This window comes from Mercurialis annua, linkage group LG5 (assembly GCF_937616625.2).
Source record: "Mercurialis annua linkage group LG5, ddMerAnnu1.2, whole genome shotgun sequence".
Classification (NCBI taxonomy): domain Eukaryota; kingdom Viridiplantae; phylum Streptophyta; class Magnoliopsida; order Malpighiales; family Euphorbiaceae; genus Mercurialis; species Mercurialis annua.
This window is the reverse complement of record NC_065574.1, coordinates 1,955,517-1,977,128: the sequence shown is the minus strand read 5'-3', so window position 1 is coordinate 1,977,128 and position 21,612 is coordinate 1,955,517. Positions and strand designations below refer to the sequence as shown.

At 32.8% G+C, this 21,612-nt stretch overlaps 3 protein-coding genes across 6 annotated transcripts; 2 read left to right on the top strand and 1 right to left on the bottom strand.

The window, feature by feature from the left end:
• The first annotated feature begins 874 nt into the window (after positions 1–874).
• LOC126683259 (probable ribosome-binding factor A, chloroplastic) lies at positions 875–4,339 on the top strand. Of its 4 annotated transcripts, none has more exons than XM_056106012.1 (6): positions 875–1,283; positions 1,463–1,636; positions 2,492–2,699; positions 2,925–3,212; positions 3,392–3,497; positions 3,937–4,339. In XM_056106012.1, exons 1-3 carry the CDS (start codon positions 963–965, stop codon positions 2,633–2,635), a joined length of 639 nt encoding a protein of 212 aa, XP_055961987.1. In that variant the 5' UTR covers positions 875–962; the 3' UTR covers positions 2,636–2,699; positions 2,925–3,212; positions 3,392–3,497; positions 3,937–4,339. The 4 variants fall into 4 exon arrangements, with proteins under 4 accessions (XP_055961987.1, XP_050235063.1, XP_050235065.1 ...); XM_050379106.1 differs by having other exon boundaries at positions 2,917–3,212; XM_050379108.1 differs by having other exon boundaries at positions 2,917–3,212; positions 3,928–4,339.
• Positions 4,340–7,124: 2,785 nt separating this feature from the next.
• LOC126681215 (probable cysteine protease RD19B) lies at positions 7,125–9,243 on the top strand. The gene is made up of 4 exons (XM_050376692.2): positions 7,125–7,679; positions 7,767–7,886; positions 8,255–8,501; positions 8,764–9,243. Exons 1-4 carry the CDS (start codon positions 7,155–7,157, stop codon positions 9,033–9,035), a joined length of 1,164 nt encoding a protein of 387 aa, XP_050232649.1. The 5' UTR covers positions 7,125–7,154; the 3' UTR covers positions 9,036–9,243.
• Positions 9,244–12,269: 3,026 nt separating this feature from the next.
• On the bottom strand, positions 12,270–20,892 carry LOC126680890 (V-type proton ATPase subunit a3-like). The gene is made up of 18 exons (XM_050376156.2): positions 20,590–20,892; positions 20,165–20,209; positions 19,586–19,708; positions 19,388–19,495; positions 18,519–18,629; positions 18,258–18,431; positions 17,516–17,653; positions 17,262–17,369; positions 16,681–16,788; positions 16,415–16,563; positions 14,939–15,092; positions 14,532–14,692; positions 14,237–14,443; positions 13,940–14,123; positions 13,756–13,839; positions 13,464–13,657; positions 13,026–13,085; positions 12,270–12,799 (listed from the first exon to the last, which is right to left on the bottom strand). The coding sequence occupies exons 1-18, from the start codon at positions 20,749–20,751 to the stop codon at positions 12,595–12,597; spliced, it is 2,475 nt and encodes an 824-aa protein (XP_050232113.1). The 5' UTR covers positions 20,752–20,892; the 3' UTR covers positions 12,270–12,594.
• Between the last annotated feature and the right edge of the window lie 720 nt (positions 20,893–21,612).

The following is a 21,612-nucleotide window of genomic DNA, read 5'->3' as shown; positions in this document are numbered from 1 at the left end:
ATATAGTCTAATAATTAAATTTTAATGTTTATTCTATTTAATTAATAAAATAAAAAATATATATATTTCTATTTCAATTAGGTAAATATTTTATTAAAAAAATAAAATATATATTCTCCTAAAATAAAAAAAATCTTAAATAAAATATTTTTTAAATATTTTTTTGTATTCAGATTATAAAATATATTTTATTTAAATAGTTAATATATACATATATATTTATAGTTTTGTACCGTTTAACCGCGGTTTTTAAAAATTCAAAACCTAAACCTAAACCATTAATCATAAAAATTAAAAATCAAAACCTAAGCCTAAGCCTGAGACCAGTTAACTACATTTTGGTTTCGTTTGCAGTACGGTTTGGTTAATCGATTTGACCGGATTTTTTGCCCACCCCTACTATTTAACTCGGGATATTATTTCTTTAATTTAATTAGAGCAAATTACTCTAAGGTACCTCACATTTGTCATAATTCACAGTTTGATACCCCTTGTTTGAAAATCAAACGATTTGGTACCTCAGTTTTTATTTTGTAAACTATAAGGCCCTTCTGTTAAATATAGGTACTCAATTGTTAACGGAATGAAATGTGATGTATCAAATAGTTTACAACTGAGGTACCTAATCGTTTACATAATTAAAACTGAGGAACCAAATCGTTTATATAATTAAAACTGAGGTACCTAATCGTTTGAAAATAAATTTCAAATTATTAACGGAATTCACAGAAGGGCCTTATAGTTTACAAAATCAAAACTGAAGTACCGAATCGTTTGATTTTCAAACAAGAGATACCAAACTGTGAATTATAATAAATGTGAGGTACCTTAGAGTAATTTGCTCATTTAATTATTACACGAGCGCTCAAAAATAAACACTTTCGATATTCTTATTAGAAACCAAAAACAAAAATTACCAACGAACAAGAAACCACAGAGAAGAGCTTTAAATCTTAACAGCAATGCTTCACTTACAATTACACCATCATTCCCTCCCCAATTATCACCGAATCTCTCACAACCCATTTCCAATTTGTACTCCAAAATCAGCTACCCATGTCCATTTTCCACAAAAAAAGTCTCTGATTAACACCATAAAATGTATGGCTAATCCCAAGAGAGTAAAAATGGTGGCCAAGCAGATACAGAGAGAGCTTTCTGATATGCTTTTAACTGATAAAGTATTACAGTATGCTATTTTGCCTGAGGCTGCTTTGGGTGCTGATAAATATTTGTCTTCACTCACTACCATCAGTGATGTTGAAGTTTCTGGTGATTTGCAGGTACCCATTTGGTTTAATTGTCGTTACTTTATTTTAATTGGTGGGTTGTTGTTTGTTTGTCGAGTTATTAAGGAAAGTTGTGTTCTTTGTTGTTGATGTTGTTGATTTTTGTTAATTGGGGTGTTTATTTGTTGAGTAATGAAGGAATTTGTTTGTTATTTTGATGTTGTAATCTGTAGGTTGTTAAAGTGTATGTGTCTGTTTTTGGAGATGATAGAGGAAAAGAGGTTGCGCTTGCGGGGTTAAAGGCGAAAGCTAAGTATGTTAGGAGCAAATTAGGGAGGCGTAAGAAGTTGCTATTGACTCCTGAGATACGGTTTGTAGAAGATGAATCTTTTGAGAGAGGAAGTAGGGTAAGTCCTTTTACTATGTTTGGTTTCTGGTTTGAAAATATTATCTGTAAGCATATGTTTAGTTTTTGTATTGAAGCACTAAGTCGTGAAGATTAAGTTCTAATGCTGTAACTTGTAGGTTTAATTGTGGCATAAGGTTATCTAATGTAAATTATTTAGTGGAAGATGACTTATGTGGTCTGCAAATCTCTTATCTTCATCGCATTGGTTCAAAAGTTGTGTTTTATGAATATTTTAATTAGTGCCTATGATAGTGTGTGCATTTTTCTAAATTGTTTTTTGACAGATCTGCGTATGTAAACTAATGATGTATTGCAGATAAATTGGCGAGTGAATGAAGATCCTGGTATCTTTTTATGAAGTTTGAATATGCTATGATATTCAAGATTCTGTTGTGTTCTGGTTGCAGTATATGCAGATAGTTTTATAGCTGTCCTGCATATTAGCATTTCAGCTGTTTTACCAAGGGATTTGTTTTTTAACTTAGAGAAACACTGAAATTATAATTGTCCACAAAGTTCATTCATATATAGGAAACTGCCTTTTCACTTTGATGGCTGCTTAATCTACTCAAGGCTTTTCCACATTAAAAAAAAGCTCTGCATTTGCCAATCTCATCTTGTACGTTAAAGTGATTTAAATTAAATCTTTCAGGGTGATGAAGAACGTATTCCACTGATGTTTCTTTCTTTCGGAAACTTTTTTTCTATGAGCCATTGAGTTCTAACCTTTATTTGTTTTTCAATTTTATTGAAATTGCAACTTTTGAGGATCAGCTGCTGCAAATTTATACTTCATTATGTACTGGTATGAATTTCGATTCTTAGATATGATGTGTTTGATCTACCTTTTCAGGTAATTGCGATATTAGATAAACTTAAAGCCGGGAAAGAGGATGACTTGAGCGAAGATGAGCTTTCGGACTCATCTGATTCACCTCAAGATGATAGAGATTGGGAAGGTGATGACCCTGATAAAGAGATTATTTATGTAAATTAGATGCTCATGCAAGTGCCTGACTTTACCGATTTCGTAGTTTAGGCATAGACAAGCTTCCTATAAGGTTAGTATTATTCACGGCTTTGTGCTCTTTAATTGGTGATGCTTTTAGTTGTTTATGTTTGTTCAATTGTTTTCTGAAATGAAATAGTTTTGGATGGGTATTTCTGCATGCATATTGATATTGTTATATTTTCTTACCACATGAGAACTTTTTGCTTTTTGTACCTTCTTGTTCTTGGTTCTATGGCTCACTTTCCCTGTTGCTTTTGATTTGACAGCCTTGCAGTGGGATGGATGAGAATGCTGTGGGCACCTGTAGATGCATCCTTTGCTGATGATGCACCTCTTTTTTACCTTCTGGCTTTCGTATTATTTCCCTTGATTCTCCAAAGGTAAGCTGAGTTTGGTTACATTGATTTTCTATTCCATACCTTTTTTGGAGCATCATATCATCTGTTCAGCGAGTTGCATTAGCACTAACTCCTCCTAATTTGGGGTCTCATGCTGGACTTCGAACACCACTTTGCACTCCGGAGGAAGAGATACTTGCTCGTTGGATCTGCCAGAATTATAGGTATGCTGCATGCACTTGCCGCCAATTTGTGTGGCTTTATATGTATGTTGTTCATCTGATGCTTGATTGTGAGACATTAATATATTTTCCGTACTATTATGCAGTTTGAATTCCTTTTGCCTAATTAGTGTTCTACTGAGATTCATGTTTTACTTGATGGCATGCTCATTACTTTGCAGGTGCTACATGGGTGTAGATTTACTCAAAACTAGCAGTGAAGGAGGCGAATCCGTCCTCAAAACTCCATGGCATAACTCTGATGCTATCATGTGCTGCTCTCTAAAGGTGCGACTGAAATTTTATCATCTTTTCATGAATGACATTGCCTGACTGGGAAACTTTGGTTCCTGAATATGTCTTTTAATTCTTAGAAATGAGACTGGACTATCCAGTATCAACATTATGCTTTTATGATACGTGGAGTAAAATTTTCGCTACTTATCTATTGTAGCAGCATCATTTTCTGTGCTAGAGACTCTTTATAGTTGCTTTCTTTTATAAATCCCTTATTTGATGAAGATATCGAAACTGAGGAAACAAGATTATTTGTCATCATCATCTTTCAAATTTATAATTTGGTATTGTTGACATTATAAGTTGCAAATATAGTGAGCTTCTTTTTAGTTTGAGCTTATATGCATTTGCATTTATATTTCCAATTTCATCCAGTTCTAGATTATTTCCTTGTTGGGCCAGTCTGATTTAAAGGCTATAGAAAATGCAGGCATTGCCGGTCTTCACTTTTGCAAACCAAGCGGGACTTGACATGTTGGAGACGACTTTAGTTGCTTTGCAAGAGATTACTTTGGAGAAGATATTTGATGATCATGGACGGAAGACTCTTTGCTCTGAATTTCCACAGATTATGCAACAGGTTTAGAATATTGTTCTGCTGTGATTGCTAGTTCAGTACGTCAATAGGTTTAGCAGCCAGGCAGCATGCCATCGTCCTTTAAGACTCTCGTAATAGAATTCATTCCCACTCTCTGAAGAAGAAGAATGCTGCATGGAGAAAAAGGATATTTGGACACGTACTTGGAAAAATGGGATAGTTTCATTTCTATGATAAAACTGAAGCTTGGTGTTTAGTGTTCCACATGTTTATCAAATATAAAATGTTGATTTAATTTCCGGTCCATAATATTTGTCCCATTTGAAATTCTTTTGTTATCCATAATATTTGTCACATTAAAATTTTAAAAAAATATTAATTGTTTTTTTTCAAATTTATCTCTAGCATAAATAATTTAGTAAGGGTAGAAGCATTAATCAAACATAAAACTATTGGTAATTAATATGGACAATTTAGTAAAAATATATACAAATCAAGACATTTATTAGTTTCTTAATCTATGTGAAATGGCTAAATGCGACAAATATTATGCACCGAAGGGAGCACCTTCTAATCTTTACTCCCTCCGGTCCATAATATTTGTTGCATTTGAGAAATTTTTTTGATCCATAATATTTATTATGTTATAATATCAAGAGGTTATTTTTCCATATTTGCACTCTATTAATTTATTGAAAGAGAGTGTTTATCCCACACAACGGATATGCCATGTCATTTTTACAACAAGCCAATAATCATTTGCGATAGGGAATCTTTATTTATTACTTATTTTTTTATCATTAAACATTTGCACATGGCTAACGCCTCATTGGTTTGTTGTACGAATGACGTGGCGCAACCGTTGCGTTGTATAATTATTAATTGAGAGAATACAATAAACAAATGAAAATGAGAGTCATAAATGTAATCAAGTTTCAATGTAGGGTTAATTTAGTAAAAGTGTTTATAAATTAAACATATTAATTGTTTTCTTAGTTCTTGTGTCAAAGTCAAATGCGACAAATATTATGCACCAAAGGGAGTATATTTTTATATGTAATATGAATAATTTTATAAAATTCATAAAAGGCTAATTCTCTTAAAAACTATCGACTTTTACTTTTTTCTTTTCAATAGCACCACGACTTTATAATTTCGTCGCTTGCACCCTATTTCGTATTTTTACGTTTAAATATTAAGATAGTGCTATCTTAATATATATGTTTTTCTTTTAAAAAAAATAGGCTAAACCTATTTTAAGGTCCCTAAATTATACGTTTTTTGTTCATTAGGTCCCTCAACTTTTATTTGGCTTCCTCAAGTCCTTAAACTTTTATTTTTTTGGTTCATCAGGTCCCTCAATTTTTTTTGGCTTCCTCAGATCCCTAAACTCTTGTTTTTTGATTCCTTCGATCCTTAAATTTTTATTTTTTTTACTTCATTAAGTTCTTAAATGGATCTCCCTTAAAGAACCTAATGAACCAAAAAACAAAAATTTAGGGAGTAAGTCAAATATATTTTGAAGGTCTGATGAACCAAAAAATAAAAGTTTAGGGATCTGAGGAAGCCAAATAGAAGTTGAGGAACCCGATGAACCAAAATTGTATAGTTTATGGACCTCAAAATGGGTTTAGCCAAAAAATACTCCCTCCGATCCATAATATTTGTCGCATTTGACTATTTCACATAAATTAAGAAAGTAATAAATGTGTCTTGATCTATATGCTTTTTTATTAAATTGTCCATATTAATTTCAATTTTTTTATGTTTGGCTAATTTTTTTTATTCTTACTAAATTATTTATTGCTAGGAATAAATTTGAAAAATAACAATAAATGCTCTCTTAACATTTTAAATATGACAAATATTATGGACTTAAAATAATTTCTAAATGCGATAAATATTATGGAACGGATGGAGTATAATGTAATAATTTTTACTATATTTAATAAAAAAAATTAGTAAAATGGAGTCCGTTATGTTTATGCATCCAAATTCGGTCCACATTCATAATTTTCCAAAAATCTAATCCTTTTTCTTTCGGCTTTTATCCTTTCTATGCGCAAAAAAACACAACAGAATTCCAGAGCAGCCCACCAATCAATTAACTATTCAAACCCAACACTCAATCTTTTCCACGTGTCTTTCTTTAATTGGTAGCAAGCTTGTCCAACTCCTTAAGTTATCCCCAGCAAAGTGAACCTTTTTAGACGGGTAGCTGCCTTCTAAGCTACCAGTCTGTTATCTTATACGGGTTAATTACTTAAACACCAGCAAAATGTTCATAACGTACATTTTAGTATTTATATTAATCACTTTAATTTCTACTCTAATTTAGTTTACACTTTATTCCGAATCCAACTGACTTGACTCTTTTGAATGCAACTCTATATCTGATCTTGATTTGGTTCTAACCTAATATTCGCTATTAAAATCATTGGTTAATAAATTAATTTAATACGACTAGAACCATATTTTTTTAAAATATAGATAATTTTTTAATTTTAATTTGAAAAATTAAGTTCTAATAAAAAATACGAACCTAAGACAAGCTCATATTTGATGAAAAAAACTACGTGTATAAGTCTAACAAGAGCAGAATCAATACCCAATCTAATAAAATAACACTAGTAATTATGCTCGAATAAAATATTTTAATACTTTCATATGAATAATACTGAATCAATTTTTCATATGAATAATACTGAATCAATTAATTTTTAATATTAATGTAATTTCTTTTTTTGGAAGAAAAATATAATTACATTTTTAATCATTAATTTTACATGTATTTAATAAGCATTAAGCACCAATATTAATTTACATATAAAGTATTATCAAAATTATCATTTTTTTTGTCAAGAATTCAATTTTATAAAATTTATTATAAGGGTACTAGGAGATAAATATGTTCTTTTTCGAAAAGGAGATGTATTTATATATTTTGCTCATCAATAAAAGTAGAAGGATATATTAATAATACATAAAACTTTAAGGATGTATTAGTAAATTAATAACTATACGTTCAAAATACGTATAATACAAATCCGTCTCTGTGTATATATAATCACACTTCATCCCGTTGGTTTACTCTTACCTAACCTTCACCAATGGCTATTCGTTTATCATTCTTCCTTCTCTTCTCTCTCCTCTCCGTCGCCGCCGTTTTCGCGGAGGTGACGACCACCGTCGACGGCGATGATATATTCATCAGGCAGATACTCGACAAAACGACCTACCCAATACTCGACAAAACGACCTACCCAATACTCGACAAAACGACCTACCCAAGATTAAACCCTAACAACCTTGTCGGAGCAGAGCATCACTTTTCTCTGTTCAAAAGTAAATTCAAGAAAACTTACGCATCACAAGAAGAGCATGACTACCGATTCAAGATTTTCGCTCGTAATTTACGACGGGCGGAGCGTCACCAGGAGCTGGATCCGACGGCGACTCACGGTGTGACTCAGTTCTCCGATTTGACTCATGCTGAGTTTAAGAGACAGTTTTTAGGGTTAAGGAGGTTGAGACTTCCTAAAGACGCTAATGAGGCTCCGATTTTGCCTACTAATAATTTGCCGGAGGATTTTGATTGGCGGGAGAAAGGCGCCGTTTCTCCGGTTAAAAATCAGGTAATTTTAAATTATTTGATTGATTAGGATTTGAATTTGATGATTGATTATGATGCTGATGTTGAAATTTTCTGTGATTTTTTTTAGGGTTCGTGCGGATCCTGCTGGAGTTTTAGTACTACCGGAGCATTAGAAGGTGCTAACTTTCTAGCCACTGGAAAACTTGTTAGTCTTAGCGAACAACAGCTCGTAGACTGCGATCACGAGGTTTGTTTTTTCTTCGATTTTCGATGTTTTGTACTTTGATCGTATTGGAATTGATTGTTTTAAAGTTTAATTGCGAAAATTTGGCGTTGACTTTTAATATTAATACTGTAATAGTGATGAATTAAGACGGGTAAACTGATTAAAGGTTTGTTTAATTGGATTTGGTGTTTGATCGTATTGGAATTTATAGTTTTTACTTAATTATTGTGATCAATTAAAAAGTTTAATTGCGAAAATTAGCCGTTGACTTTTAATTTTAATACTTAATACTGTTATAGTGATGAATTAAGACGAGTAACTGATTAAAGGTTTATTTAATTGGATTTGTTTTGTCTGATAGATTGAAGTTGTGTGTGTATTATGTGCAGTGTGATCCTGAAGAACAGGGTTCTTGTGACTCTGGCTGCAATGGTGGGCTCATGAATAGTGCTTTTGAGTACACTCTTAAAGCTGGAGGTCTTATGCGTGAGGAGGATTATCCTTACACTGGTACTGATGGTGGTGCTTGTAAATTTGACAAGTCTAAGATCGCAGCTAAAGTATCAAACTTTAGTGTTGTTTCTCTTGACGAAGAACAAATCGCTGCTAACCTTGTTAAAAATGGCCCTCTTGCAGGTAAAATAGTGTCTCGGGTTTGAAATTGAATGATTAATTTCTTTTTTGTTCAATTGTTCGTTTAGATTGGGCTCACATAACATATAGTAAACTAGTGGAACTTGACTAAACTTTTTATTGTTTTCATTACGAGTAGTAGTTATTTATAGTTATTATTAGTTATTCATGATGAAATTACTAGTTAGTTGTAATGAATATGATTATAGATTCATATAAACCATTCGAGTCATTACTTAACTTTGTTGCTTGTTTGAATGCGCAGTGGCTATCAATGCTGTATATATGCAAACATACATCGGAGGAGTTTCGTGCCCTTACATTTGCTCAAAGAGGCTCGACCACGGTGTGCTATTGGTTGGCTACGGTTCAGCGGGCTATGCTCCCATTCGGTTGAAGGAAAAGGCTTATTGGATTATCAAGAATTCATGGGGAGAGAAGTGGGGAGAGAACGGATTCTACAAAATCTGCAAGGGTCGCAACGTCTGCGGTGTGGACTCCATGGTCTCAACTGTTGCTGCTGTCCATACTGCTTAGAAGTTGGCTGGTTGCTAATAATTGGAACTTTTGTACATATGCAGTTTCAGTTTGATAATTTAAATCTCAAATTATGTACTTGTCATATTTGCTCAAAGCATTTGATGGAAATTTCTTGGAAATTCCTATGCTTTGGACGGTTGCTTTCAGAACAGATTAATTATGTGGATTGAATTTTCATATAAATTTCCTATGCTCTGCTTTGTCACTTTGTCAGGATTTCTCCTAAGCTGTTCTTTGCTTTGTCATATTGAAATAAGCTAATTGTAAAAGATCCAATCATATCGGATAAGACATAATAGTTCTTTGTTTTCCCCATAATTGCTGCTGTATTATATTTCAAAATTGATTAATATCCCATCCCATTGATGAAGCATGGTATATCACTTTTCATATACTAGCTAGCCAATCATCACTTTTCATATAAAGTTATCGATCATACGTATGGTAAGAATCGGGAGGATTCGCAAATCTTGGCGCGTTCTTTCTCATCCAAAATCATCAGTGGTTTAGCTACCTAATTTAAAAGAAAAAATCACAATTGGCACCAATTAGATTGAGAATTTTTAAAAATTCATGGATGAATTTTAAATTAGTGATGTAAAATTCACAGATTTATAAATTTACTGTTTGCAATGAATATAAAATTCATGAATTTATGGAGATATATTAGAATAATAAAATGACACAATTCATTATGCATAAAAAATCATGGACTTCAACTTTCTTACCTAAAAGGTGAAATTTTAATGATAGATTTATAAGTTTGAAGAATTTTAAAAATTTATGTATTCTCATGTTATTTTTTCATACCAAACCATGAATTTCGGTGAAATTTACGGATTGTGCGGAATTCATGCATTCTGTTCCTTCAAAATCCTTCAATCTGCCTTAAGTGAATGTTATATATGAAAAAACATGTCCATCCCTAAATTTTAATCTTTATGTAAAATATTACATCTTATTTCTCTTAATTTCAATTAAAAGCTACTCCACTGATCATCTATGAGAAACACAAGTTTAGTAACACAATGATTCTTGAAAAAAATATAGAAAGTACTGCGCCTTGTGTACTCAATCGTGTTGATAATAAGGTGGTGTTTGGTTCAGCTTTTTGGTGGAGGTTTTAGTTTTTACTTTTCAAAAATCTTTACTAAAGTGTTTGGTGAGATTATTTTAGGAATTTTTTGAAGCTTTTTGAACCTCCAACAGCTGCTGTTTGAAAAACTCTATTTTGCAGCTTTTTGCCAACAGCTGATAGCTGTTTCAGTTCTTTTAATTATTTAGACAAAATATATTCTTTTTTTAATATATAAAATAATGTAAATTATTTTTTAATACTCTAATTGTTTATAAATTATATAAGATTATTTTATTTATATTAAAACAATTATAATTTAATAATATTTTTTAAAATAAATCATAAATTTATCAAAAAAATCTCTAAATAAATCTAAACTAAATATTGTCTCTTATAAAAAAATAATAATTAATATTTTTATTAAATATTATATAATATAATATATTTATAGTTTAATAAACAAAAAAATATATCTTTTATGGTTATTTTATATATAAACAGCAACAACTAATCAAATCTCACCAAACACATATAATCAAACAGGCCCTAAATGCCCCCATATCGGGTGTAAATGGCGATTCTATGGGGTATGAGGTATTCAAAGCATTACTCGCAACAAATGCTGTTAAGATAGTTAATTTTGTCACAAAAAAATTGTCAGTTTGGTAAATTACAATTTCAGAATATTTGCCTGGTAGAAAGTTCTTGGAAATTCCCGTGCTTTTGTGGTCCTTGTCAGAAAAGCTTAGGACGCATTTTCTTAATGGCTTTGTCAAGAATCATGAATTATCTAAATTAAGATCCAATACCACAAATGTCACATCATTTTACAATATATTTACAAATATATATATATATATATATATATACCTTTTCGACTTTTTTTAGTTTATGACCTAAACTTTCAAAATCTTTAATTTTAGAGTTAAATAGCAATTTATCCTTTTTTTTGCCGGAAAATTTGCCCTTTTAACTTGTAAGTAATGAGCAATTAACAAATAAATTAATTTTGTTAGCAAATCAGTATACGAACTTGGTAATTATGGACTATTAGCTCATTTTGGAAAATTAACTTACAAGTTAAGGGGATAAATTGTTAATTTAAAAGACAATTAAATTACAAATTGAGGGGACAAATTGCCCATAATCACCAAGTTTGTATACTGATTTGCCCACAAAATTAATCTATGTGTTAATTGCCCATTGTTTACAAGTTGAGGGGGCATATTGCCAAGTCTTTTAACTTTAGCCAATTTTAATTATAGCTATTTGTTTAAATTGGAACAAAAAAAATGGACAAATATACCTTTTACATTGCTTCATGCTTGAAAAATTTGTATGAAAAAAAAGACAAATTGAAATAATATAAAAACAGGAAGAACATATTTGACTTTTTGGAACTTGGTGATTATGGGCAATTAGCCCATTTTGGAAAATTAACTTACAAGTTAAGGGGATAAATTGTCAATTTAAAAGATAATTAAATTACAAATTGAGGGGGCAAATTGCCATAATCACCAAGTTTATATACTGATTTGCGCACAAAGTTAATTTATGTGTTAATTGCCTATTGCTTACAAGTTGAGGATACATATTGTCACTTAAGTCATTAACTTTAGCCAATTTTAATTATAGCCATTTGTTTAAATTGGAACAAAAAAAATGCACAAATATCGTTTATATTGCTTCATGCTTGAAAAATTTGTATGAAAACAGACAAATTGAAATAATATAAAAGCAATGAGAACATATTTGACTTTTTTTCCACTTAAATTCTAACAATATGATAAAATTGACGATTTTACAAATTTAGACCATAAATAAAATCGAAAAGGTAAGATATATTTGGATTATCAAGCCTTTTTGGTTCTAACTCGTCTAAAAAAATTATTTAACTTACGTTGTTACTTGTTAGGATATCATTCTTCTTTGTTTTGTTCAAATAAATTTTACAAAATTGGTTAATTTTAAAGATACAGAAACAAACCAAGTCATTTGGTTTTAGAACACTTTAAAATCCTTGAAGCAGCAAACGGGAACATAATCAGTAAATTCTGCATGACAGCATAAGCAGCATAACTGTGAAAGTCCATGCTAAATTTCCAATGCACCAATATCAAAAATAATAATAATAGTAATAATAATAATAATAATAACTTTCAATGAGGCTATATGTTTTATTTATTAAATAAAACAATAACTTAAAGGTTGAAATAAATTAAATATGCTCATTATTACACTCGGCCAGAACCGCCACATACAATATGTGTAGGATAGAATTTTTCAACACAATAACTCACCCGCCAAACAGAGAAAACTGCTCATTCATTCCAATAGAAATATCCGGAACGGAACGGAGCAGTGCTCGAAATGGCAACGATCACATTTGATCATGTTCAAATGAATAAATATCAAGATAAATCATTTCATACCTATGCACATTGAGCACCACCGACTTTGATGCTAATCGTGAATGCATCATTCATCTTCATCACCAACCAATGCAAATGAAAAAGGAAGAAACTTATAACCATCGCCCTCATAGAACTTGTTTTGGAATTCCACCCAATGAAGACGCAAAGCATGTAAGAATGCACTTAGAGTTTCCATCACCAACAACACACCGACAGTTGCAAAGATAAAGATGATGACCCCAACAATAAGGATGAGTACATTGTTGAACCTGTGATAAGCATGAAGCAGGGTCACCGATCATTGTAATCATCATTTATGCAAAAGTCTTCATATTTCTGATAACCGCTAACCAATAAAACAGAGTATCCAAATCTCTTGCCAAGATGAATTCAAAAATATTGACTTAAAAGTGAAATAAAAAAAAAGAGTGACATGTGCATGATGCTTAAATTGCTTTACTGAACCGTGAAGAGCCATCGGAGACTTTAACTTACCCCATACTAAGGAGAAGAACCTTCTCATAAAATACAGTTGACAACTCTGAGTGGGCAAGACTGCAGAAAGAATAATACAAGATAAATAATAAATTTATGTCTCTTTAAAAAGATCAACACATATTCAAATAAAATGAAAGATTATGAGAAGAAATTACACAAAAGTCAATTATTGAAATATTTTCAGGAAATAGGGGAATTACAGCATTCTTCTAACAAGCCAGCTATTCCTTTCTTTAGTTCATGTTTTAGATAAATAATAGTACTTTCATCATATTATAATTCTAGTTTCTGTAGAATAAGTATTCTCCTAAGAACAGAAGAATATCCATTTAATTACTTAGGAATAGCTATTCTATTCAATATGCGAACTAAAAATGGCCAAAAATTTGAACAGAATCAAAAGTATTTCTTTGTTTCATATTCATATATGCATACCTAAGTGCCCATAAACGAAGGTAAGAAGCTGTGTTTGAGACTGCTCCAAGTACAAACTCAATAGTATGTATCAACTGATGCACAAAAACTTCACTGAACTCAAATTCCTCATGGCCATGAGAATCATGGTTCACCTCCACTTGAAGAGACTCTTCGCTGGTCTCGAGTGGTATGTATGACTGGCCTTGGTGCCTCTAAAAACAAGACCAAAAGAATCAAAAAAAGGAAAAAGTTTTATGTGTTTATAAACATATCTGATAATAAACTTATTAAATGGAAAACCACAACATACATTTTCGTGTTGCTTCTTCAAAAGAAAAGGCTTTGGAAGCAGCATCCATGGTACGGAAACAAGAGCCAATAATAATAGAACAAGCTAAGAACATAAGAAAGGATAAAAAAAATTAGAGTTGTGTGCATCCATGATCGATATATAATGGGTATGTAAGTGTAAGTATTGAATCGATAGGACCAACCTGAGCTGTTCTTTGACCAGGGAAAAGTTCGTTTTCCCCCAACTCATCTGTTGGGCTCAAGAACATGTATATCATTACATGGTATAAATCTGCTTGAGAACCAGTGCACCACTTCACAATGATAAGGAGTGATAAATAGCCAAACAAGCTGTTTAAAAATATAATTTGGGGAATAAACTGAAACCTGAAAAAAGAATAGAATTTTTCCTTAACCACACAAAATACTTCACTGCTTCCATAACTGCAGAAAAAAGTGAAGGATAATGAAGCCGGTGGTCTCCATGTTGTTAAACTTACCAAACATTAATGCTACTCTTGAAATACAATGCATTAAAGAAACTCATTATTATTCCAAGATTCATCTGAGCAACTCCAAGTAGGATTGACATTTTCATCTTCAGAGAGTTGAGAAATGGCAGTTCACTGCGAGAGCCATGCCACACCGGATCCACACCAAATGGATATGCAGGACCCACTTTAATCAATCCTTCAGTAGTAGCATCCCTGAAGAAACATGCACGAAGTGCTGGCATTTAGTTTAAAGTTCATAGAAAATGAAATTAGAGAATGTATCAAAGGCTTAAGTCAATACCTGCAGGAAATATCGCGACATTCATATGCTGAACGACCAAACAGCTCAAAGGGGACCGAGAAGAATTCATTATAGATCAAGCCAGTGTAAATCGAGAAAAGCGACATCATTAAGATAACATAACGGCCACCAAAAGCCATTTCAGTGATATCCCCAAGTTTCTGTTGTTCACAAGAAAAAATGTTAGATAATTTTCAAGATACAGAATCAACAACTGACTTTATTCTCATTAAAGAGCACATATGAGTAGAAGGATAAAGAAGAAAATTCATCTGCCATCACATCCCTAAATGAATTTGAAAGGTGAAAGATCATTTAAGACTTTGTGAGGCCAATGTTACAGAAGAAGATAGAAAGCAAGCTACGCATGATATATTCATGATGATAACAAGTCAAGAGGAGTTCACCTGGCTGGAAAGTTTTTTTTCCTTAATTAGAAAGATTGAAGTTGCAAGTAACAAGCATATTCCGTGCCCCCAATCACCAAACATGACAGCAAAAAGAAAAGGGAACGTAACGACAGTAAATACACCAGGATTAGCTTCTTGATACTTGGCCACCCTGCAATCACATGAACAAACACCATCTTATTTCTACCAGTGAACTGTACTTCGTTAATGAAATCAAATAAAAAAGACCAATTTATAAACAAATGAACATACACATGCATGCATGTCCAACAGCTTATGTGCAGATGCTGGTGTAATTCAAGATGCTTAAATCTCAGAGCAGCAACTTTTGGTTTTAGTGTGTGCATGACCTGCCACATCATAGGCCATATGCAAAAGCAAGATTTGCGCTTGGCTTGTAAACCACATTCTTATTGTGTATTTATTATTAGGCCTAATTACTACAAAAAAAAAATTAACTTTGAAGCGTTGGTCAATTACATCCAATCTTTTCAGTTTCACCAATTCGTTCAAATTGAAAGAAATTTCGGCGAGTATTTTTTACATGGCGTCCCACTAGGCATCGGACCTGAAAATTTAAATGCAAAAAAATTCCTAATCGAAAAAACCATAAATTTTGAAATTATTTTCATATAGTTCAATTGAAAAAATATGATATCATTTCTGGTCATTAGAACTTTTTTACCCTTTATATTTTTTAGGTCCGGTGCCACATGGTATGATATGTAAAGAATACTAACCGGAATTTATTTTGATTAGACCATAATGATTAGAATCAAAAGAAAACTGAAAAAGATTCAATTACAAAAAAAACTGCAAAGATTGGATACAATTGAAATATATTTTAAAGTTCAGGAGTTTTTTTTTGGTCATCAGTCATTATTTTTATTAGCATAAGGGTCATATATGCCCCCAACGTTTGGGCTCAGGATCATCTACGTCCTCATGGTTCGAAAAGGTGCATATATGCCCCTAACGTTTTTAAATGGACTCAATTAGGACCTCGCGCTTAACACGGTTAGGGGCATATATGATCCTTAGTGGCCTAAACGAGCCCATTTAAAAACGTTAGAGGCATATATGCACCTTTCCGAACCATGAGGGCATAGATGATCCTAAACACAAACGTTAGGGGCATACATGACCCTTTTTCCTTTTTATCACTGCCAATTTGTAATTAAACCATATCTACATGATACTTATTATCAAAACTGCAAAGATTGCATCTCTAACTTGGGTGCCGTTTTCTATTGGGAAGACTTGTTAATAAGCAATGTTCATATACACAATGTTACTCTTCCAGCAATAACAAATGCATGCGGATGAACAGCATGAAGCATCTAAGTCGGATGATCAGAGGGGACAACTATAGGCGGCTCAAATGAGATCAATCACAGTACAATGTAGCTGAGTTACTTAAATTAGCAATGTAACCAAAAGATGTACATAAGAGTACTTTAAACCAAAACTCACCCATATGCATCGACAATTTCTTGAAAAGCAGAAGTAAACTTATTTGTGCGAAAATATGTAGGTGGTGATTCCTTTGCGTGCAGCACCTGGAAAATGGATCCAACCTGTGAATTGGAATCAAATGCAGCTCGTTGTAATGCTTCCTGGATCTGCATGAGTCAAGTTCAAAATTTGTTTACTTGTGATCCCAAGCATATACTTTATTTGCATGTTGTAAATGGCAGAAAAAGCTCATTTTTCACTAAAGCCAAACGATCCACATCCACCTGCTTTGAGGCAAAAATAGGACTCCATCCCTCAGCGACAAGACACTTTTTTGTTACATCAAGACTAAGCATGTTCAGAGTGTGATAGACAGATTTCTCCTTCCTCACCTGTATGAGTTCAAAGAGTTCATTAATGATTGAATACACTCCAAAAAAGCAAACACCATGAAACACACATGTGAAAGAATTAACCATACAAGACATGTTACATTTCAATAAAAGTGAGAAGTTGATGATGGGAAGTCTCAGATCTGATCAGTAATCATACTAAATGCAAAGATACAATTGCTTTATAATGAAACTGCTTCATGTTTCAAGCTTTTTGAATTATTATAATTATTAATGAGAGAAAGAACATACTGCCAATTTGATCACTGGAAGCTACACTCACAATTTGATTACTCGGTGAGAGAAAGTAAATGAAGTGAATGAAGCATCTTAAACAAGCAACAAGCATGATGCCATGATGAAAAAAATATATCAAAGTTTCACAAGGATGTGAAAAGAACAGAAGGGTCGGTTTGTCTTTCTAGCAGGTGTATTTGTATATGTGGGTGCATAGATGAGAACACAATACAGACCATAGTGTTCCACTGCACGAATTGATCACTGATTGTCTGCAACAAACTGGTCCGATGAACCAATCCCGCATCTATGGTAGTCTTCAACTCTGAGATTCTTCCTGAGACCTGAAAATGGGAGTAATAACATAAGTCAAACCATATCATAAACATAAAAGATAGAGGAAATGCAGAAAACTTCAGTCATATACCAATCAAGAAAGGTAATTATGCACAAGGTAGAAAGAGTATAAAAAACAAGAGTAAAATCATACTTCAGTGATCATCTGGTTTTGCTTGCCAACATCCTCAGTGAATGAATAACGATTTGCCCCAAAAGCTTCACATATTTTGAGTATTTTTGTTTTAGATTTTTCTCCAGAATAGAAAGCAGCAAATACATTCTTCTCAACCTGTGCATTGACATCACACGTCAAAAAATGGAAGTGTGGCATGTACGAACTGCTGAAATGAAGAAAGGAAAAAAGAGAAGAAAAAAAAATCTGCAGCAAGCTCACAATCATGCATTAGTGGATGCAAATGACTTTACAATGAATCATACATCACATTAAAAAAATGAAGAGTACCATGTAGCCTCGAAATTGAACTAAGAGTCCGAGACTAAAAATCTCTATTAATTTAAGAAAGCAGTGATTACTGGATCTACAGTATTATCTGCAATAGCACAAACATGTTCCTCCACAAAATAGAGTGTGTATGACACACAATTAAAATGAAATATGAGTTGCAATCCTATTACACATAGTATTTTTAGTTGCAGATATCATGTCCATAAAAAATATAAACTAGCCTCACCCCGATGGTATCTATCTTTCCTAACAGATCAATTCAAATGATAAAGACTACCTGCATGGCAAATCAGTAAGTCTCGGAAAGCAATTTGCACTAATTGACCGGCTAACTAGAGGGACAATTCTTTTTAATAGGAAAAAAAATGAAAATAAAAAAGAGAAGGTGACAAGCTGTTGATTGGCAAAAGCAGTGGCCGTAACTAACCTTCTCCCCTGAAACAGGATCAATCACAGGCTCCTCGATAGCAGCCTGCCTGATGAACACATTGCCTCTGGTAGCACGGAATATGATCCTCTCAAATGCAATAGACTTATTTTTGGGAACAAGACCAGTGAGAAACCCCAACTTTACTTGCTTTGACGAATCAGTAGATGCTTCCTGAGGAACAGCACAAGATTAAAATGCTACAAGTAAATTTAGGATCCAAGTATAGGTAAAAAACCAAAAATTTATAGATATACATACTTGATCTCCTAACAAAGGAGTCTCCAACGATTCTTCACCAGCTTGACGTGATTCCAATTCTCTCTGCTGAGCAGCTGCGCTGCTTAATGCTGAAGTAAAAAATTCACCAGCCTAAAAGGAAGAAATTAGAATCGTGATTGACTTATCACAAAGCTAGCAAATATTGTGACTTTAATATCTATTTGACGAGATGAGCATTTGATAAGTGGAGACTGCAAGGAAAGGATTTACTACAAAACTAACATTCAGATGAGAACAATCTGTACCCATGATTATGCTGACTGAAAAAACTAAAGCATGATCATGCTAAGTAGAAAAGCAAAAAGGCTGCTCCTGAAATACATTCTTGCACTTCACAGCTAGACAGATAAATGAGCTTTAAGATCCTTTTTTAAGAAAGACTTCTAAATTCTAAAAGCACATTAATTGTGTCAACTGGAACAGGTATCAGACTATTGCAACAAGAACACATGGAAAGAAGTAATGAACTTTACTGAGCTCAAAACCAACAAGCCAAAAGTCCATCCAAGGACTACCTTTTTAGTTCGCAACCTTGCCGCCTAAATAGCTGGCTCAAATTTCAATGGCCAGATCTACTATAAACCAGTAGCAGATTCGGGCATTATTGTTTGGAAGAATAATAACTCACTGAAGATCCACCGATTCTATATCTATATACAAAAATCCCTTCCTAAGCTTTCCTTTTCTTGCTTCTCTTTTCTTCCACTAACAAAAAAATATAGATACAGCACACTACCACTAGGGCCTCCCAACCTTAAGAATATCATATGTGCGCCTCTCTATGAAATATACTATTACTAACAAATCCAACAATTACTACATAGTACTAGAACAAAAGGTATCCATACCTTCTGGAGAACAAGCTTCAATTCTACGAGCTCATTGTAAGAGCGCTGTAATTTATCATTATTAGCATTCATTTCAACCAACTCTGCTTCAAGTTCTCCAAGTTTTATCTGGAACATTCAAAAAGTAGAAAAAAAAAAGTCAAAAGTATGACAACTAAAATATACCTAACTATGTACTTAATCAATATCTTGACGTACATCTAGACCATCCATATCAATGTCAGTTCGTGCAGTAGATTTGGTCGAAGGTGTTATGCCAGCCTTTTCCATTTGCTCCTTGAAAAAACGCAACTTCCGAGCCATCTCACCAGTTTTTTTTATCTTAACAAAACAAAGATGCATAACGATAAATAATACATGATTAACCATAAAATTAACCTTCAATACAATAAGAGATTTATCACATTGACAAGTGACAACAGAATTGATAATTCCACAACAGGAAAGGTACAGGAGCATAAACTTAAAATACTGCCATTGTTTCCATAACCACATGTATCTAAAATACAAAAAAAAAAAAACTTTCAACAGAAACTAAAACAAAGTTGTTAGGAAGCTTTTTCAACTTTGAACACATATCAGAAAGAGGTGGTCATAAACAGTTCCGAAATCATAGTTAATTTTTCTTCAACTTAAAGCTACACGAAAGTGAAGTATTTGACATAAATAATTGTTAAAAAGAAGTTCAAGAACTTTACTAATTATCTATTATTTCTTTTCATTAGTGCACGTCGGCCAGATACAATTAATATGCAGAGTAAACAGAACATAGTGCACCTGAGAAGCATAAGTTCTCTGGAAGGGGCTCTTCTCGGAATTGAGCTGTAAAAACCAAAACAATCCATAAGAAAACAAATCAGAAGCTGAATATCTTACACTACAATTCTTGCAGAGTATTTTCCGACAGTCAAAAAATACAGGAGTTCAATTTACTTGCGATAATGTAGTCGATTCTCATATCTAAAAAGCTTACAATGGCTAAATCTTTTACTTCTTTCAACTCTAAAATGCAAAAATTGAAAGGATGCTAATGATTTATTCCAAACAAGGCATAACAATATCCAAAAATCACAGTAATTGATCGGAAGTAAATTTCAACTAGCTAAACCAAAAAACACATAAAAACAACCTATAAATTTCAATAAAGAAAAATAATTAGAATGCGATTATTATGTAGAGAATTCGAAAGGATTGTAACTGACATCTTTGAATTGAAGGAGACCGAGGTCGCCGAGATAAGAGACAGTGAGATGAGCAGATTCGATAGGGATGATGAGCTGGACCAATTGCATCGCCTCTGACCGGAACAGATCCATGGACGGACAGCATCCTCCTCCTCCTCCGTGACCAGCGGCGTCCGCCATTTATCCGTTCGATTGTGGATTTTGATTCTGTTTTCACGAGATTAGTGTAGAAGATGAGAAATAAATATGGACAATAAGAGCTGGATTTATTTTTCTTTGTACTGATTTTCTAATCTGTCTATTAATTATTTTATTTTATTATTTAGAAGGAAAAATACAACTTCTCATAAGATGTGTCATGCTTGGTTCACGGCTTGTAATTAAATGGGCTTTTTACACAAACAACCTATATTGGCTAATTGTTTACTTTTATACATGTCATATTTTTCACTTACTAAACTACCATACACGGAGCTGATTATAACTTTTATACGGATCTTATACATTCAACCCTAATAGCACAATCATCATAATTTCATTTATTTTCTCTCTCCTCATCATTCAATTCTCTCTTCCTCTCAACTCATATTTCTCTCTCTTCCTCTCAGCTCATCTTCTTCTCTCTTCCTCTCCGTCGTCTTCCGCTTAGCCGTCCTCTATTTCTCCGCTCCTCCGTCATCGTTCTCATCATCGTCTCCGTTGTCATCTTCGCCAACGCCATCATCTCCTCTGCTCGTCGTATCATCTATTTGATTTCAGATCTACAATTTATTCATTCTTCTTCTTTTTTATTTTCAGATCTACAATTGTTTTACTGTTTTTCACCATTAAACATGTATATAGATTATATTTCAAGAATATAATGTTAATTTCATGTTATGTAATATAAAATTATGGTTATATGGAATAATTTTTTGTTATTTCTGCATTTTATTTTTGTGTTTGGTTGTATTTTTGTGTTTATTTATTCTGCAGCTCGATTTTTTGATGATGGTTGATTATTGAATTATTATAATGTTACAGTGTTGTTGATTTGTTGTT

Coding starts and splice junctions, on each gene's coding strand:
- LOC126683259 (XM_056106012.1), top strand. CDS start 963: ATGCTTCACTTACAATTACACCATCATTCCCTCCCCAATTATCACCGA. Junction 1,284..1,462: donor AAGTTTCTGGTGATTTGCAG/GTACCCATTTGG, acceptor TGTAATCTGTAG/GTTGTTAAAGTGTATGTGTC. Junction 1,637..2,491: donor CTTTTGAGAGAGGAAGTAGG/GTAAGTCCTTTT, acceptor CTACCTTTTCAG/GTAATTGCGATATTAGATAA.
- LOC126681215 (XM_050376692.2), top strand. CDS start 7,155: ATGGCTATTCGTTTATCATTCTTCCTTCTCTTCTCTCTCCTCTCCGTC. Junction 7,680..7,766: donor TTTCTCCGGTTAAAAATCAG/GTAATTTTAAAT, acceptor GATTTTTTTTAG/GGTTCGTGCGGATCCTGCTG. Junction 8,502..8,763: donor TAAAAATGGCCCTCTTGCAG/GTAAAATAGTGT, acceptor TTGAATGCGCAG/TGGCTATCAATGCTGTATAT.
- LOC126680890 (XM_050376156.2), bottom strand. CDS start 20,751: ATGGCGGACGCCGCTGGTCACGGAGGAGGAGGAGGATGCTGTCCGTCC. Junction 19,709..20,164: donor AGAGAACTTATGCTTCTCAG/GTGCACTATGTT, acceptor TGTTTTGTTAAG/ATAAAAAAAACTGGTGAGAT. Junction 13,086..13,463: donor CTTCGTTTATGGGCACTTAG/GTATGCATATAT, acceptor TTCTTTCTGCAG/TCTTGCCCACTCAGAGTTGT.